At 35.5% G+C, this 19,528-nt stretch overlaps 1 protein-coding gene across 1 annotated transcript; it reads left to right on the forward strand.

The window, feature by feature from the left end:
* The first annotated feature begins 3,611 nt into the window (after positions 1-3,611).
* On the forward strand, positions 3,612-18,700 carry LOC135750439 (Y+L amino acid transporter 2). The gene is made up of 10 exons (XM_065269272.1): positions 3,612-3,809; positions 5,624-6,150; positions 10,676-10,801; positions 11,169-11,313; positions 13,510-13,633; positions 13,717-13,820; positions 13,907-14,003; positions 15,966-16,115; positions 16,215-16,398; positions 17,917-18,700. Exons 2-10 carry the CDS (start codon positions 5,625-5,627, stop codon positions 18,009-18,011), a joined length of 1,551 nt encoding a protein of 516 aa, XP_065125344.1. The 5' UTR covers positions 3,612-3,809; position 5,624; the 3' UTR covers positions 18,012-18,700.
* Positions 18,701-19,528: the final 828 nt, after the last annotated feature.

Below are 19,528 nucleotides of genomic sequence, written 5' to 3' on the forward strand. Positions count from 1 at the left end.
TGCATATCACAATGGTATGAAATAACTGAATGACTTTAAAATAAAAAAATTTAGTTTGATGCAAGTGATGCTGTCTCTCCAAAAAGAATATGAAACATGCTGGTTATATAATTTCAGTTTTTAAATATATTCTAATATCACATGACGTTAACAAGGTATCGCAAATTGCGTTCCCTTTAAAATCATTTAAGCTTAGAGCAACTGTATCAAATATATTACAGTTCACATCATCACCACTGCAGAGATTTGCAGAAAGCTTCTACTGGCAAGATTCATTCACAATGAACTCATAACATTTGGGGGTGCTTTCCCAGACAGGGTTAATCCTCAGTTATTTTAGGACATCGATACCTTAGAAAAAAATTAATACTGATGTGCATTTTGAGACAAAACAATGGCACTGATATACTGTGCAAAGTGTTTTAATTTGAGCCAGCTCAAACATACATTTTAGTCTGGGACTGTCTGGAAAAACGCCCCATAGTACCTCTATAGTTACTTATTAAGACCAGCAAAATTTTTACATGTTGTTTAAAGATTTTATGATTTCTGACATTTTTAATGACTCATTGTGATTTGTTTGTAGTATATACCAAAGGGAATGCCTATAATGAACACTGTAAATACGGGCTCTAGTGATCTTTAAGCAAAACACAAACAGAAATTTATGATGATGTAAATCTGTGACTTTCATTCTCATTATGTTTTTTGCTTACGGTTACCGAGCCAACCATGTGCTTTATATAAGTCTTTGATAAATGTTTTGCGATACCTTTACATGTTTTTTTCATGGTTGAGAGTTCCTGTTCCAGTCATTTTGCATGCTGCTGCACTGTAGATTTCCCCTTTTGCAGAATTTCTCCTGAAGTGATGTCAGTATTTTGGAGACGTTCCTTAGGTTGACAGCACACTTTGGTCCTCTGGAATGTCCTGAAACTGGCTGGACTTTTAGATGTTTCCTCACCTAAAACTTTTAAGCTGTGGTTTTAGGATTTTTTTATCATCAATCAGAAGTCTGTACTTACTGACAAATAATGATTTGAGTAAGTTGGTGTTTGATGTTATACACTTCTTTTCAATGAAATATCCAGATCTGTAGATTTCTTTCTCTTTTTGAGACATTTTTGGTGTGGTTTGGGACCATTTACAGTACCGAGAGTATGTATGACTTGTTCGTTTGTATTTATTTATATAGTCATCTCTAACTTTTGGTGATAATTTACATTGCACTGGTTTGGGATAAGTTGTGTGTGTTTTTTTAAGCGGTTATTATACTACTATTATGTATTAAAGTGCTGTGCCAATCAATTGACGGTACTTGGTCGAATGCATCTTTAGACTCTGTTATTCAGAAGCTAAATAAACATTAAGTGTTAGCACATATCTCAGCAATACTGAATTGGCCTTTACAGAAGATGTTGCTTGTTAAGATGTGCCGAACATTGTCGTTTCCATCATATTTTTTTGTGTTATCTAACATCACACTGGCTGTGGATTTAGTTGAAATAGCTTGTGCTACCATAAACTTTCATTTTTGCTTTAAGCTGTTGAACTTTAAGAGAGCATCAAATATGTAATGCCAATAATATATAGCTTATGTAGCAGTATACGAGTAGCATCTGGGTTCTGTTACTATATGATAAGAAACTTCCACAAATAATGGTGAAGTTTGAGGTGTTATTAAAATGTGTTGAATATCCTGAATGGAAGCGTGTTCTCTTGTTTTATGTTACCTGATACCCTGAAAGTACATTCTGAACTCTGCCAATACTTTGTGTGCACAATGATGAATGCTAATCCAGTTTAAAGTGATGATCTATAATGGTGGGTTCTCAATGAATTCAATACAGTACCCATACTGCACAAAATGAAAATACAATCAAACTGGTTTTGCAAGTCATTTCAATTTAATGTTTTAAATTTTTACATTACTTCAGTCGATCAAAATAAGTTAAACCATTTAAAAAGATTTTTTTAAGTTGGAGCAACTCAATACTATACAAAATGTGTTATGCATGGGATAATGTATAGACCGTTTCAGCAGTAACAACATATACAAGCGGCTGTCGTGGTCCGCACGTAACTTCCGGTAAACTCCGCTATTAATAAATAACAACAAAGTTCTTTAAACGTAGTTTATTTATATAACAAGCAAAAAAACAACACATAGATTACCTAGGAAACCAAAAACTTTGTTATTTTGGATGAAGCATTTGTTCAAGAGATCAACTAGTCAGACCATAAAAAAAACGAAACCGGAAGTAAAGTTCGGATCCAGACATGTATCGCGTCAGCGCACTTCTATAGGAAACTGTCTATAGGCAGACATTTTTTTTACACTTACTACAAGGCTATTTACCTCACAAGTAAGGTAAGGGACATTAAATATTGATTTGAAATATTTTATTAGCTCATTTTTAACGAATGCAGACCTTCCGCAAGGAAAACCTGTTCAGTTTCCGTTTTAAATTAAGCCAAGACGTTTAAATGTCACGAACACACTATTTGGTTTAATCATTTGTAAATATAATGCCATACATGTTATTTAAAGACTTAATTATATTAAATATTTGTGTAATATTAAACCGTACCTGTTTAAAGAGGACATTTCACAAGACTTTTTTTAAGATGTAAAATAAATATTTGGTGTCCCCAGGACACATATGTGAAGTTTTAGCTCGAAAATACCATATAGATAATATATTTTTATTATAACATAATAAAATTGCTGTTTTGTAGGTGTGAACAAAAATGTTTTTGGATGTGCCTTAAATGCAAATGAGCTGATCTCTGCACTAAATGTGCAGTGCTGTGGTTGGATAGTGTATGGGCGGTATTTAACAAATATAACTAAGTTATTGGGTTGATCTTCATCACATTTTTTTAGGTTGTTAGAAGCACTGGGGACCCAATTATAGCACTTAAACGTGGACAAAGTCACATTTTCGTGATATGTCCCCTTTAAATGATATGCAGCATCTGGGTTATTGTGTGTTATAAGTTTTGAGAGGTTGCTTTCTGGGAATAACAAACCTGCAAATGTTGTGACTGGCCAATCAGAATCAAGCATTGCAACGAGCCATGTAATGATATATTATGATCTACCACACTGTAAAAAATACTTTGCTGCCTTAAAATCTTTTGTTAAATCAACTCAGATTTACATTAAGTCATGTCAACAGAGATGAGTTGTCACAACGTATAAAATATAGTTGAGAAAAGTCAACTTATTTTTATAATTTATAACAACTCACATGTAGTTATAACAACTCCTCTCTAGTCAAGATAAATAATAGTAAGTTAATATGACTTGTAAATCTGAGTTGATTCAACAAAAATTTTTAAGGCAGCAAAGTATTTTTTACAGTGTAGGCAAAAAAAATGGCACAAGCATCTATATGAGCTTTGTTTTCTTACTAATCCTAAGCAATACAAATAATGGGAAAGCAGTCTGTCCTTAAACAGAACTCCACAAGAGAACGGCTCAGATGACAAAAGCATTATTCAGTTTAAATACTTAAATTTTGCCTGGAGGACGGGCATTCTCTCTCGCTCTCTCTCTCTCTCTCTCTCTGAAAACAGACCTCCTAAAATAGACAGAGGAACTCTAGAAGCTATCTTGAACTGTTGGAAAAACACATCAGGGTCTCTCTGTGCTCTGGGATTGCGACAGCACTTGTTTTGACCTGTTTTAAAGTCTGACTTTATTCTAAACGGGATTACCATCCGACAGCAAACTTGCATAACCCATCTGTACATGCTTCCTCTCCACAATCCAGTTCTATGGTTCCATTCCATCTTAGATAAAGGTAAAGTATTAGAGTCTTTGTTTTATAAAACTGCTGGCACCTCACTGTTCATCTGTTTTGATATGTTTTGCTACGGGTCATTAAGGACATTACCTAGTGCAAAATTTTAAATTCAGAAATGTTTCCCGTTGTCTATTGGCTCTTTTTAAATAAAGCTCATTTTAATTTCTTTCTCTGTGCAGTTGTTGTGGTCTTATAAAGCCTTGTTATGTACTGTGGGCTGAAGACATCATTAACTGCAAGATTTTTATATAAATCCTCTCTAAACATTATTTGTTTTTTGTTTTCTTGCTGAACGTTGTTTTCTACAAAAATACACTTTAAAGAATAGGGGTTATTTCCTACCCAGCATTGGGTCAAAGAGGTCGAACTCGGCTGTTGGGTTAAATAAACCCAGAAATGTTTATATTTGACCCAGCAATGGGTTAGTTCAATTTGGTTTGTCCCTATTTGACCCATGGCTGGGTTAAAAGCAACCCAGCATTTTTTAGAGTGTTCTGTTTATGGTGGATTTAGTTTTCGGGGAATCAAAAACAAGATATCAAGTTTTGTTGATGCTGATGTAAAACAAAACCACAAGTTGAATTGAAAAGTGACGTTTTAACGCACGTGGGTGATTCTCACGAAATCCAGACGTAGAAGGTGTCCAGCGTCAGATTTTTTTTTAAAAGCCCTTGAAGCCATTTTTTTTGCTCATAAGATTAAGGTCTGAACTTACTATAACCATTATTTTTAGAGGATTTAAAAAAATATTTCCTATATACGGTTTCAGCAGTTAACAAGCGGCTGTCGTGCTCCGCACGTAACTTCCGGTAAACTCCGCTAAGAATAAATAACAACAAAGTTCTTTAAATGTAGTTTATTTATATAACAAGCAAAAAACAACACATTACATAGGAAACCAAAACATTTGTTATTTTCAACGAGGCATTTGTTCAAGAGATCAGTTTAACCACTAGTCAGACCATTTAAAAAAAACAAACCGGAAGTAAAGTTCGGATCCAGACATGTATCGCGTCAGCGCAAGTGCGTCCAATGATAATGAAACAGTCTATAGAATTATTTAAATTTTTTAGATTATCATTATCAAAAATGATCATTACCGCAACATGATATTACATTAAATATATGCATTTACAAACTCATGTTTCCGTGATGAGAACTAAAAAGTTGTCTAGGTACAATGACAAACAAAATTACAACTTTTATCTGGAGAGAAAAAATAAGAACTGCTTACCTGGTAGCCATCTTGAGTGTCACAGTCAATTATGTCCCTTCCAACTATTTTTTTTTTTAAATGTTAGTTTATTGAGGGCTTAAACGATGATTGAAAATTGTTGCGGAGGATGGGAAAATTGGTCTTGGACACATTTATATTCCTTATTATTGTCTCTAAATTTACCAATGATCACCAAATACCACATGTTTCTTTACTGTAAATGTTAATAGTATAACATGCACTGAAGCTTTTTATTTTTTAGATTTTTTAATTATAAATATTTCCATGTCAAAGAACCCAAATCCAGTCATGGACACGTTGCGGTAATTAAATATTTCCCCTTAAATTTCGAAAAAACAACAAAATTGTTGTTTGCATTCATTTGAAATCATGTGCAAAATCATGTGCGTAACTGTATGCTTCTTGTTTTGATACTCTTACTTTGCATTTACTTTTTGTATCGAAATGTTTCATGACACCTCATAAGTCTATTCCCGAGAATCACCCATGTACATTATTGTTAAGTAAAAGTTGCATTCATCAAAAATCTAACTAAAACATTTCATCAGTGATACTGATTTTCATTTTCCTGCAGCATGAAGCAACTAATGTCCATAGGCCAAAGGTTCTGTCCTATGTTAAAGAAAGATTCAGACGTGGATCTGAAGAAAACGGATGGTCCATGCAATGGTCCGGATAAGCAGGATGAGAAGATGATCTTGAGGAGAGAGATTTCTCTCTGCAATGGCATCTGCTTAATCGTTGGTAACATGATTGGCTCTGGCATTTTCGTGTCGCCCAAAGGCGTGTTGATGTACAGCGGCTCGTACGGCCTTTCTCTGGTTATCTGGGCCCTCGGTGGCATATTTTCGGTGTTTGGCGCTTTGTGTTACGGGGAACTTGGTACCACGATTACAAAGTCTGGAGCTAGTTATGTGTACATCCTGGAAGCTTTCGGCAGTTTCCTTGCCTTTATCCGACTCTGGACATCAATTTTACTGATCGAGCCGGCCAGCCAAGCTGTTATCTCGCTGACGTTTGCCAACTACCTGGTGGAAGCGCTTTACCCCACATGTCAGCCTCCGTATGATGCTGTGAGACTGATAGCAGCAGCTTGTCTATGTAAGTCCACACTGAAAGAAATAGAGATTTTTTTGTAATATTGTGATTTTTTTTTACTTATGTGTGAGCTATATATATATATATATATTACATTCATCTGCCCTCATAATCTTTAAAGGGACATTCCACTTTTTTTGGAAATAGGCTCATTTTCCAGCTCCCCTAGAGTTAAACATTTGATTTTTACCGTTTTGGAATCCATTCAGCTAATCTCAGGGTCTGGCGGTAGCACTTTTAGCATAGCTTAGCACAATTCACTGAATCTGATTAGAACATTAGCATTGCGCACCAATTTTTTCAGTATTTTTTCTATTTAAAACTTGACTCTTCTGTAGTTACATAGTGTACCAAGCCTGACGGAAAATTAAAAGTTGCGATTTTCTAGACAGATATGGCTAGGAACAGCCTGATCTCACGAATTTCCGTGGCATTCTCATGGATCTCCGCATTTTTCCGTGGCCCTGCTACGGACTGTCTTTTTCCGTGGCATTCTCACGGATTGGTTACTCAACTGTTTTGTCCTATTTTTTTACCATTTTCGTTTCGGTTTAGGGTTAGATTTACATGAAATGACATCCCTACCTAAACCCAACTCTAACCCCAACGCCAGGCGACAATTGATTAAAGTTTAGAACATATAAAAGAATACATCAGAAAAAATAGTATAAACCAATAGTTAAAGTGACATACTAACGCAACCACCAAATCTAACCCTAAACCGAAGCGAAAATGGTTTGGAAATAGGAAAAAGCAGTTGAGGAAGCAATCCGTGAGAATGCCACGGAAAAAGACAGTCCGTAGCAGGGCCATGGAAAAATGCGGAGATCCGTGAGAATGCCACGGAATAATGAGCAAAACATTCCGTGAATTTGTGAGATCTCATTCTGGCGCAATAATCAAGGACTTTGCTGCTGTAACATGGCTGCGGCAGGTGAAGTTATTACACACTGCCCGAAAATAGTGCCCTGCTATTGAAAGTAACCAAGATGAGTTCCATTGAGACTAAAGGGCGATTTATAGTCGTGCGTAGCTCTGCATAGCCTGACGAGCACCTCACAAAATTTCTAACAGCGCGTCGGCTCTACGCGGACCGCAAGCTCTGTGATTGGTCCACCAGAACCCCTCCCGTCAGGTAAAAAAACTGCGTCATAGGTATTTCCGTTTGAGACGGTGAAAACAAAGATGAGCCAAGTTGAGGAGTGATTTAACTCAAACTGCAACATAAGTCGCTGTTTATTTTCTTCCATCATTGCTGGTCTTCTCAAATTATACACAACAAGTTGCTATTTCTTCTTCGTTTGTGGGTTAACTTGCTTAGCTTCTTCTTCTGTGACGACTTCTGCTGCTACTGTGGTTACACGCGTGATTACTGCCAACCAGCGGTTTCACGTGTGTTTGCACGTCGACGCGGACGGCGACGCACAAGTATAAATGAAAACCGACGCGGAACCTACGCCGTCGCTGCTACGCCGTAGGACCTACGCACGACTATAAATCGCCCTTAAGCTACACATTTTCTTGTTAACTATCAACTTCAAACCATCCAGCTGGATCACAAAAGATACATTTTAAACCCCATCAAATCAAAATCAGATCACTTTTATTGTCACATACACTAAACACTAACACATACACATCATACACTAGTTATCTAAAATGGTTTTTGTTTGGCCATAAAGAACACAAAGTGCACAGAAGGACAATTGCACACCTGTCTGTAATTTTCAGATTATTAAACTCTGGTGAATGTGGTCAAACTCAAGAACCCTTATTTAAAATGAGGAAACTAAGCTGCTGTTGAACACTTCTTTCCCACCTACACATACAGGATGCACAAAAAAAAAACATTTAGACTTTAAGCTTTACTTCTCCTTTTGTAAAAAAAACACTTAATTTCCATAAGACACAGCGAGGATGAGTGCTCACAGAACGGGTTTTAACCACTAATTTCTCACTAGTATTTATTTCAACAGGTTTATTGCATGATGCTAAAAGGTCTTTAGTTTGTTTCTTTTGTTCGGACAACTCATACATTGGGTTTGTGCATTACTAAACAAGAGAGACTTAGAAGCGTCAAACTAAGGTGTTGCACAATATAACAGTAATGTTACAGTTAAGTTCTCTGTTAGAGTTCTTCAATACAGTAGATGTGCTTTTAATCCAACTGACAGTACTGATATCTCTAAATGCATTCTTCATTGGGCCATTTTGCTGCTGAGAACTGGGCCAAATTATTTCAGTGGCTCACAAACTCTCCATATGACTCAGCTTTCCCTCTTCAGCAGACAGTTTTAGTATGTGTGAAAGATCAACAACTGAGACATCCCTTGACAAACAGTACTGTGGTTGTGCATGGTACAGTAGTCTTATCTGATCCTTTTATGGTGTATACCATATACTGAATGTTTTGTTATATGTGCTGGATTTTTAATCTTTGTTACAGATACAAATAATATGGCTATACACTCACCTAAAGGATTACTAGGAACACCATACTGATACTGTGTTTGACCCTCTTTCACCTTCAGAACTGCCTTAATTCTACGTGGCATTGCTTCAACAAGGTGCTGAAAGCATTCTTTAGAAATGTTGGCCCATATTGATAGGATAGCATCTTGCAGTTGATGGAAATTTGTGGGATGCACATCCAAAGATGCTCTATTGGGTTGAGATCTGGTGACTGTGGGGGCCATTTTAGTACAGTGAACTCAATGTCATGTTCAAGAAACCAGTTTGAAATTATTCAAGCTTTGTGACATGGTGCATTATCCTGCTGGAAGTAGCCATCAGAGGATGGGTACATGGTGGTCATAAAGGGATGGACATGTTCAGAAACAATGCTCAGGTAGGCCGTTGCATTAAAACGATGCACAATTGCCACCAAGGGGCCTAAAGTGTGCCAAGAAAATATCGCCTTTCTTTCCCATTCTGACATTCAGTTTGGAGTTCAGGAACTTGTCTTGACCATGCATTGAAGCAACTGCCATGTGATTGGTTGATTAGATAATTGCATTAATGAGAAGTTGAACAGGTGTTCCTAATAATCCTTTAGGTGAGTGTATACTGTTTAAAGAGCTCCAATACAAAATCCACCAAACAGAACCAAAAAATTAAGATATTAACAAAATGCTTTTCGGCATGCAGCCTATTATATGATCCCTTTCCAGAATCCGTTAAATGCCAATTCAATTTTTCAGTAAAGTTTAATGAAGGCGAATGTTAAACAACCTTGAACTATATTTAAACTTTGGTCCCTTGTGAGTACTTCGACCTTAATACAACCCGAATGTGGCAGTCACATGCATCACAGCGCCCCCTAACGTGTGCTTCAGTTTCCTCATGTTTACATTTTGAATTCTGACTTTTCTTTTGTAATGTTACTATTTGGGTTTTAGTGATGATTTTGCCACTGTTTACTAGGTCTTGTCCAAAGAATTCGGTTTTTTTTTAGGTTTTGTAAAAAAAGCTTGCATGCACTTAGAGTGTTTTGCAGTGAAAGAGTCAAATGTGTCAAATATCAGTGAAGTGAGTAAAGTCAGATTTGTATTAAGCATTTCAAAACTTTTTTAAAAACTACTCACCACCATGTCATCCAAAATGTAGATGTGTTTTTTTGTTCTGTTTTTTAAGGAAACATTCCAGGATTTTTCTCATTTTAATGGACTCTACTGGACCCCAACATATAACAGTTTTAATGCAGTTTAATATTGCAGCCTAACCTTTCAGTATTATTCTGTAAAAGCTCAACCAGGTGTCATCTTTCTATGATTTTCACTGCTCTAATGCCAATGAAATGTGTTTCAGCTGTTGCCCTTTTCAGTCGAAGCAGCCTGTGTTCTCAGAAAGCAGAGATTTAATCCACCTAATGCATGAGGATGAGCAATAACATCACACAGAATTTAATAACACACTAATCTAACTAAAACTTTTTGTGGTTGCTTAGCAAAATGAAACCAAACATCTAAACAAAACCAACACTATATATTCCTTTCCCTCTTTATATTCGTTCCCCAGTTTTTTTTTTCATTGGGAATTTCTAAGGAATGAATGTTTCAAACAACTGAAATGATTTTGGGACATACCATATAACAGGGGTCTCCAACCTTTTTGTGAGCATGGGCTACCACAATGGATAAAACAATAGATATAGTCTACTCAAAACTTTTTGTTTTACTTGTTGATATTATTTAGTTTTACTTGTTGGTATTGTTTAAAATGTTAACACACATAAACCAAGCCAAACCAATATAAAAATAATAAATAAATATTACAATTGAGACTATTAATAGAATGTGCTTTGGCGGGCACCACGTTGGAGACCCCTGCCATAGAAACACTATGAACCCGGTGCACTTGCTATAGTGAACCATGAGGGAATTGAAACCTCTAAATGTCCTTGTCGTTGCACTTTTTAGGCAAAGGTATTGTATGCAGCATCATTTAACAATATTCTGCAGTTACACATCATTGCAAAACCATCTTTTACTGATGTCACTATATGTCACATTTGTCTCTCTTTCCGCAGGTATTCTGATCTTCATAAACTGTGCTTATGTGAAGTGGGGCACTATGGTTCAAGATATATTCACATATACCAAAATCATGTCTTTAATCCTTGTCATCACAGTGGGGATCATTAAGATCAGCAACGGTAAAGGAAGCTTGGAGGTTGATTTGTAAGAGGGTTTTTCTGTAATAACATTGTATTACACAATGAAGTGGTTCTTAAAGACATAGTTCAGCCAAAAATGAAGTTTCTGTCAGCATTTACTCATCGTCAAGATGTAACAAACCTGTATTAATGTCTAAAGATTTTTTTTAACAAGGTTTCTAAACCAAGAGATAATCCTGCTTGATAATATCTTATGTTGTCTTTAGCAAAACAAAGACATTTATACAGGTTTGGAACATCTTAAGGGTAAATAATAAATAAATAAAAATGTGTCTGAACTATATTTTTTGAAAAAAAACTGAAATTAATGAAAAAACAAAATTACTTTTCATTTTTTTGTCCACAGGAGAAACAAAAAACTTCAATAGTCCATTTGAGGGCTCATCTATGGAGGCGGGCAACATTGCTCTGGCCCTTTATTCTGCTCTGTTCTCTTACTCTGGCTGGGACACGCTTAACTTTGTTACAGAGGAGATCAAGAATCCTGAGAGGTTTCGGCACCAAACATTTTTTCTATTAACTTTGTTGAAGTACTCCGTGTAAAGTCCAAATTTAAATTATAAAAAAATGCCAAATAAATTAAATAAGTTCTCAAAAACTTGGAAAAACAGGCAGCATTTTCTGCTCTCAAATGCTGGGGCATGTCCTCTTTCTATTTAAAGTCTGTTTCAACTTTAAATAGAGTGCCGCAGGGTTACCTAGTATTACCTGGAAGTAGGCAAGACACCAGTTCCCTTGCAAAAAGATTACTTTTTTCATAGACTTTTAGATTATCTCAAAAAATAAGCTCTGTGTTTAACAAAAGTTAATGACACTTACACGTTTTGTCCAAGAAGTTAATCTTTACAGATGTACAAAACTTTTTTGAAATTTGAAGTGTAAATCCATTTACTAGAAATATAAAAAGCAACATTTTGACTTTAAAACTCATAAAAGTTATGTGAAGATTAACCTGTTGGACAAAACGTGTAAGTGTCATAAACTTTTGTTAAACAAAGAGCTTATTTTTTGCGATAATCCAAAACTCAATGGAAAAAAATGGGCAGAAACAAAAATATGTCATCCCTGTGGCACTCTATACAGCTACAACCTGAACAGATGAACATGTGTTAGGGGCGGCACATGCTCAGCGACTCAATAATCCTGAAATAAACCCGCCCAAATAATCCTGAACACAGAAATGATGAAAAACTGTTTAAAGGTGACAAAGAATGAAAAAAACGGTTTTACCTTATCTTAGTTGAAAAACGTAAGTCTACCCGCATTCATGAACATACTAAAAGTGTTAGACATTCTGAACATCTGCGTTTCATAGAAATTCCTCCTTTATGATGCGTTCACACCAGCCGCGGTAGAGGCATCAAGCGCGAGTGATTTAAATGTTAAGTCAATGTGAAGACGCTTTGGAGATTTCGCGATTATGCCACATTTGAGCGAATGGTGCAAATTGAGCGTTGCTGTGGGAAACGCACAGTTAAAAAATGTGAACTTTGGCAGAACAACGTGCCGCGTTAACCAATCAGGAGCTTGCTCTAGTAGTGATGTGATTACAGAAAGTGAGTGGAGTCACAGAAGCCCCTCCCATGACACGAATTTCCGCGTGAATGTCTCGATGAGTAGAATTTCACTCGCGGCTTTCACGCGCGAATTAAGCGATTACACTCAAAATTTTCAAGCGACAAACTAGAGGCAGTACACATGATTTTGACCCCTAAAACGCGGCTGGTGTGAACCCACAGTTTGAAATGGCTGCCAGAAAATGGCCCAATTTTACGTACATGTTACGTAAAATGCATCTCACTTCCCCCCCACTCTCTTTCAATTCCCTCCCCTTCAAAATAATTTGCATACATTCGGCCTCTCGCCTCCAATGGGGAGTAATTGCAGCAGTGTTCGCAAAGTTCAAGTTGAAATGGCGAGTCTCGTTCCGAGGTGTGCTCTTTTATCTGTAAAATTTTGGTCCGTCCGTGTTCTGAAAACAGGGAAGTTTACATTTTTTTGACTGGCAGCAAAGGCAGCCAATCAGGGTCAAGTGCTTTCATTTCAAAATGAGGTTGCCATTTAAGCCCGGAGGGATGCCAAATAGGTGCAAAATCATGGGTTTAAAATTCCCCACCCTAATATAGCTTTCTGAGAGAGGTTTTTAGGAAGCTTCTAAGGCATTACAGACCCAACCAAAATTTTGTTGTCTACATGTCACATCACAGAACAAGGATAAATACCCCGTTCAATCATTCTATGTCACCTTTAATAGTTAAAACCGATCCAAATCCACAATTCAGTACTATATAGTTCACAGTTTACATTTCTTACGTTTATAATTTGTTTAGAAACAATTCTCTCAAATGACTTTACACAATTGTTCATCGAAAAACTAAATCCTGTTATAACATTCCAAACTTTATGACTTTCTCTTCTGTGGAACATAAAAGGAGATAATGAAGAATGGAATAGGCCTACTGGAAAAAGAAAGTCATATGGGTTGGGAATGATATAAATACTGACAAATACTGAAAGTTTTGGGGTCAGCCAAGTCTTTTACTTAAAATGAGTCATTATACTGATGTTTAGTAACTTCATGACCCAGACTCAACCGAGCTACACTAAACTTTAAAGCTACAAAAGGGGATTGATACAACGTAAGTGGATCATCCTTAGCCATTTATTTTTTCCCTGATTTTCTCTAGGAATCTTCCTTTGGCCATTGCCATCTCCATGCCAGTAGTGACAATCATCTATCTACTGACCAATGTGGCGTATTATGCAGTTTTGGACATGCCTTCTTTTATGGGTAGTGATGCAGTGGCTGTTGTAAGGATCTTTTTGTGTATCGTATGTGTATTCATAAATGTTTCATTATTGATTAAAGCATTAGTATCTGTTCCTGTGTGTAGACCTTTGGGAATCAGGTGCTTGGCCCTATTAGCTGGATCATCCCCATCGTTGTAGCCATGTCTTGCTATGGAGGTCTCAATGCCTCTGTTATAGCTGCCTCAAGGTAAGATGTCCCAGTTACTATCATCTAAGACCCAGAATACTGCTCAATAGCACTTTTTCTTACCAAATTACCATTTTTCCTATTAGGTTGTTTTTTGTGGGGGCAAGAGAAGGTCACCTGCCAAACAGTTTGAGTCTGATCCATGCTGAACGCTATACTCCAGTACCAGCTCTTATTTTCAATGTAAGTCCCGACTTTTGTAACAATAAGCCCAACTTATACCACAAGGCCGTTGAATGCTTCATTCTGATTGGTTGAGGAATGTTCTATGTGTGAGAATTATTTTACTATAAAAGCACATCTATGAAGTACACTGAAAAAATGACTCATTCAATTTACTCAATTGTTGAAGTGGTTGTAATCAATTTATTTAAGCTGCATTTAAAAAAATAAAAAACTTAAATGTAGCTTAAAGAAATTGATTGCAACCACTTACCTTAAAAAAAATTTGTTTGAATAAATTGTAAATTGAATAAGTCATTTTTTCAGTGTAGTTCTAGGTCCATCTAGAACTAGTTCCATATCACTATGCCAAGTTTAACTGATATATGGGATTTATTTAATTTCAACAAATAAAGCATATGTGCAGTATAGCTAAATAAATAAATATTAAAGAATAAATAAAATAATTAAAAGAGATTTAAAAGATTTTCAACCACTTCCCTTTAACCACCTGTCATAGAGACGCACCGACTGCTAATTACTTAGCATGTGAATATCGAGAAGATCCAGTACACTGTAAAAAGCAACGAGTTGGATCAACTTAAAATTTTACTTTAATTGGTGACACCCAAACAATTTAAGTTATTTCAAATTCAGAGGCGGACACTACTTGAGTATTTTAAGTAAATTTTCCAAGCATCTGTGCTTTATCAGAGTGTTTGTCTTGGGAAAAAGACGTGGTGGTGGGCGTTCTGGCGCAATATGGCTGCCGTCGCATCATCCAGGTGGATGCTGCACATTGGTGGTGGTTGAGGAGATTCCCCCATTCATATGTAAAGCGCTTTGAGCACTGGAAAAGCGCTATATAAATGTAACTAACTAATTATAATTACTTTACTAAACAAATTCACTACATTCTAAGCATTGCATCATACTGTGTATTCCTTTTATATTGCATATTACAATTTATTTAATACCTAATTACATAAAAATTGTGTACTTTTACTTTTCTTGAGGTAAAGTAAAAAAAACTAGATGTTTAATGTACTTAAATATTAAATATAAACCAAAAACTTAAAATTATGAAATGTAGTGGAGTAAAAATTATGATAATATGTTTTGGAATGTATGTATTCCAAAGAAAAACACTGATAAAATATGAATACTTAAAAATGTACTTTTATTTAGAAAATAAAAATACTTAAGTGTCCGCCTCTGTTCAAATTAAATGTATCACTTTTAATTAACTTAATTTCACTAGATCAACCACACTTTAATGTTTGTGTTTATTGAACTTAATTTTATTGCAGTCCAGTTTAAATTTATACATTTTTCTTATTAGTTTTTTTAATTTAAATTGTTTGGGTGTTACCAATTGAAGTAATATTTTAAGTTTATTCAACTTAATTTCACTTGGTCAATCACACTTAAAATTTTGAGTCATTCAATTCTATTGTTTACATAAATCTTAAATGTATTAGTTTTTCCCAAAATATGTTGTTTTTTCAATTACTAAGTAAACAATATTTTAAACTTTATATTTAAAAATACCATTTTTATAAGTTGTTATTTTTTCTGAAAACTATTAAAGTTATCACAAGACTTAAATTACTTTAAAAAATATTTATTAATAATCATCCAGTTTACACACTGACAGTACTTTCCGCAAAACAAAAATCTTATTTTTTTTCTTGTGTACAAAGTTCTACTTAAACTTAAATGATCTGTAAAAAAAAGATTAATTTTACTGTTAAAAGCAATTCAAACACTTAGAAATTTATAATGTGCATTCATACTAGACAAACTTGATTCCCAATAGACAAACTAAAATCCCACAACTCCCACCTACACTTGAATTGTCGTGTCAGGTTATGAATGTAAAATAGGTTGCAAATCAGGTTGTCTTTAACAATGACTTTGCTAAATATGATACTGTTTAAGTAACCGTATACACATCAGAGGGTTTTGTGGGTGTATTTGCAGGGTATTATGGGCCTGATCTTCTTGTGTGTTGAGGATGTGTTTCAACTCATCAACTACTTCAGCTTCAGTTATTGGTTATACGTGGGTCTGTCCGTGGCTGGACTCATTTACCTGCGGATCACTCAGCCTGACAGAAACAGACCTGTCAAGGTATCAGGAATCCATGCATTTGAGTCCAGTTATTACCTAAATGTTAATGAAACATTATTGTAGGTATTACCAGTTGTTTTGTGTCTTTTTCTCCATCAGCTCTCATTGTTCTTTCCCATCGTCTACTGCTTCTGCAGTTTATTCCTGGTGATTATTCCTCTTTACAGTGACACCATTAATTCACTCATAGGAATAGGAATCGCACTGTCTGGAATCCCTGTCTATTTTCTATGTGTTTATCTACCAGAAGAGAAACGACCTAAATGGATTAGTAAACTAAATGGTAAGAATAATTATTTACACATAACAAATATGTGACATATATCTGTGAAATCCAAGCTCACAATCTCACTATGAGATTAAGAACATCAATTTTTTTTCAGTATTTGGATGGCCTTACTCCGTCAATATTAAAGATATCAGGGTTATATTTTCACTGTCTTTACATTATAATAGTTTTATGTGGAAAACAGCTAATCACAAAAAATGATTAACTGTGGGTTCACACCAGATGCCAGTTCAACGATTTGCACGAGTAGATTACATACAAAGTCAATGCGAAGACACGATCAAACGTCCTCGCCTGGGGCGCTGCTAATGATGCAATATGGGCGGGGCGTTTGGCGCTAAACACACGCTATTCGCCTCAAACGCGTCTTGGCCCAAGTTGAAAATATTCAATTCAAGCGGAAAATTCGCATGACACAAAGTTAAATCCCGCGAGTAATCTAGAGCGAATAACACGATGACGTTTGGTGTGTACGCAGCATAATGGGGCATTCACACCAAACGCGGGTTCAACGATTTGTGTGAATAGATTACATACAAAGTCAATGCAAAGACACGTTCAGACATGTCCTCGCCCGGGGCGATGCGAATGACGCGAATTTGGCGGTGCGATTGCCGAGAAAATACGTGCTGCTCGCCTCAACACGCCTTCGCGCAAGTTGAAAATATTCAACTCAAGCGAAAAATTTGCATGACACAAAGTTAAATCCCGCAAGTAATCTAGAACAAGCAACTCGATGCTACGCGTTTGGTGTGTACGGAGCATTTAGCTTGGTTTTCCATCAGTAACCATTCTTAACAACGTATAGCAACTGCATAGCAAAGCAGTTTCGTGCACAGTTTTTGAATACAGCTTTCCAAACACTATTGGTAAGGGTTTACAATAAATAATGCATGTTGCAACTTTATTGTAAAGTGTTACTGATATATTTAATGTATGCTTTTTATTTGAGGTATAATTTTTTTATCAGCACGTCTGTTTCCTGATCAAACCCACAATCTTTGCATTGGTAACACAATACTTTACCAATGAAGCTGCAGAAACACAAAACTATTCTATTTTTAAATTCCCTTGGCACAACATAACAATGCTCTATGATAGTACACAAAATTGTACTCAAATGAACAAAATAAAGCCATTAGTAAAGAAAACATGTCACCAGTTTAAATTGTGGTACTGATTAACAGTGTCAAAGTTTGGTTCACATACAGTATAGTCATGCGGTAAAAGAATTACAACCATTGCAGCCATATCTCCACCACAACAAACACATGACTATTGTTCATCCAAGTTCACAGTTCTGTTTTATCTGTGCGTAAACAACCCTGTCAAGACATTTGGTCATTTTTTGCTCATTTGAAGTACAATATTGCACACTATTCACAACCAGAATAATCCGGCTAGGTTTTGGTCATAATACAATTACAGAAGTGCAGCATATCTTAAAAGTCTTTGAAATAATTTTTGAAGTGTTTGCTAATGTCTTTATTCTCTCTCTTTCTTCTGTGTCAGCTGTTATCACCAAATACACTCAGATCATGTGCTATTGCTGTTTAACTGACTTGGATGAGGAGCCAGAGAAATTAGCCAATACTAAGACTCAGTAAAAGGTTCAAGAGGACGTGCCTGGTGCTTGAAAGAAGAATATATTTGTCAAAAGCAAATATCTCGCTGCTTTATAAAATACTAAGTTAATATCTCATAGAGATTGAATTCTTCTGATATCTCAGAGACATCTTACTTAAATAAAAATGCAAAATATTGTTTGTGACATTTGACGTGTTTTATTGGTTTAGATGTAACCTGATCTTTAAGGATTAAAGATCTATTAAGTTTGATCTCTTTAAATGACTGACTGAATTAAAATGAATTGTCCACTATGTACAAGCAGCTTTCTTTACAAAGCAGATTTTGCTAAAGCATTTTTTAAGTGAATTTTGAAGGGAAAATAAAGCAAAAGAGCTGTAAAAAACAGTTCAGGGCAACTGAGTAATAGGATTATTATTTCATATCTGCCATTTATAGACAAGCGTGTTTTTGGAAATTGTGTTGTTGTCTTTAAATTAATGTGAAAATATTTTGAATGTGTTTAGAAAAACTTTGTATTTTGAGACTTTGTTATTTTGATATTAGTGCACTTTTTTCATTATGATCACTACACTCTTTTGTTTTTGGGAAAACAGAAACAGGAAATATGACTCCGACATAGCTAAGTGCTCTGAGAATTTGTAATTTTGGTTCCTGTCTGAATATCTTAGTTGTGCTTCACTGTTAAAAATAAAGGTGCTTAAAAATTCCTGCCTTTTTGGTTCCTAAAAAACACTATCCAGTCAAAGGTTCATTAAAGAATATTTTCTTTTATACATTTTTATAATCTGAAGAACTTGTTTGACCTTTTGTGAAACCGAAGCACCTTAACTTTTAAGAGTGTTGTTTTGAAAATGTTATGCTGGTGAACCATGGCTTAGTGTCTTTTACAGACAGCTAAAGCTAAAAATAGAAGAAAAAAAACTATGGCACTCTGTCAACTCCAGTGTGGTGGGTGACAGGTGATGATTGTGTAAGAATGCCTGCATCTATCTTCTGAAGCACAACAATATGCACTCTTAAAAATAAAGGTGCTTAAAAGGTTCTTTACAACGATGAAAACCTTTTTTTGGTTCCCCAAAGAACCTTTTAGTCAAAGGTTCTTTAAAGAACCATTTTCTTTATAAATTTTATAATCTAAAGAACCTTTATTTACCTTGAAGAACCTTTTGTGAAACAAAAAGGTTCTTCCGATGTTAAAGGTGCTTAAAAGGTTCTTCACAGTGATGTTATAGAAAACCCTTTTTTGGTTCGTTAAAGAACCATTTAGTCAAAGGTTCTTTACAGAACCGTTTTCTTTATAAATTTTTATAATCTGGGGGCGTATTACAGAAACTTTCTATTTTAGGTCTTAACTTAAGATATGATGTGTTAAGTTAAGATTTTTCACAAATTCATATTACAGAAGCAAATCTTAAATTGATTTAGGATTCTCATCTTATTTCACCAAATCTTATCTCATCTCTAGTTAGGAAATCCCAAATCGCTTAATCATGTTCGGCTATCAACTGTCATGTCTGTTACCAAGCAACCAGCA

This window comes from Paramisgurnus dabryanus, chromosome 6 (genome assembly GCF_030506205.2).
Source record: "Paramisgurnus dabryanus chromosome 6, PD_genome_1.1, whole genome shotgun sequence".
NCBI classification, from domain to species: Eukaryota; Metazoa; Chordata; class Actinopteri; order Cypriniformes; family Cobitidae; genus Paramisgurnus; species Paramisgurnus dabryanus.

Bases quoted from the DNA above. Each gene is read 5' to 3' on its own strand.
- LOC135750439 (XM_065269272.1), top strand. From the start codon at position 5,625: ATGAAGCAACTAATGTCCATAGGCCAAAGGTTCTGTCCTATGTTAAAG. The intron at 6,151-10,675 runs GTAAGTCCACAC...CTCTTTCCGCAG, and splicing joins GATAGCAGCAGCTTGTCTAT to GTATTCTGATCTTCATAAAC. The intron at 16,399-17,916 runs GTAAGAATAATT...CTTCTGTGTCAG, and splicing joins ATGGATTAGTAAACTAAATG to CTGTTATCACCAAATACACT.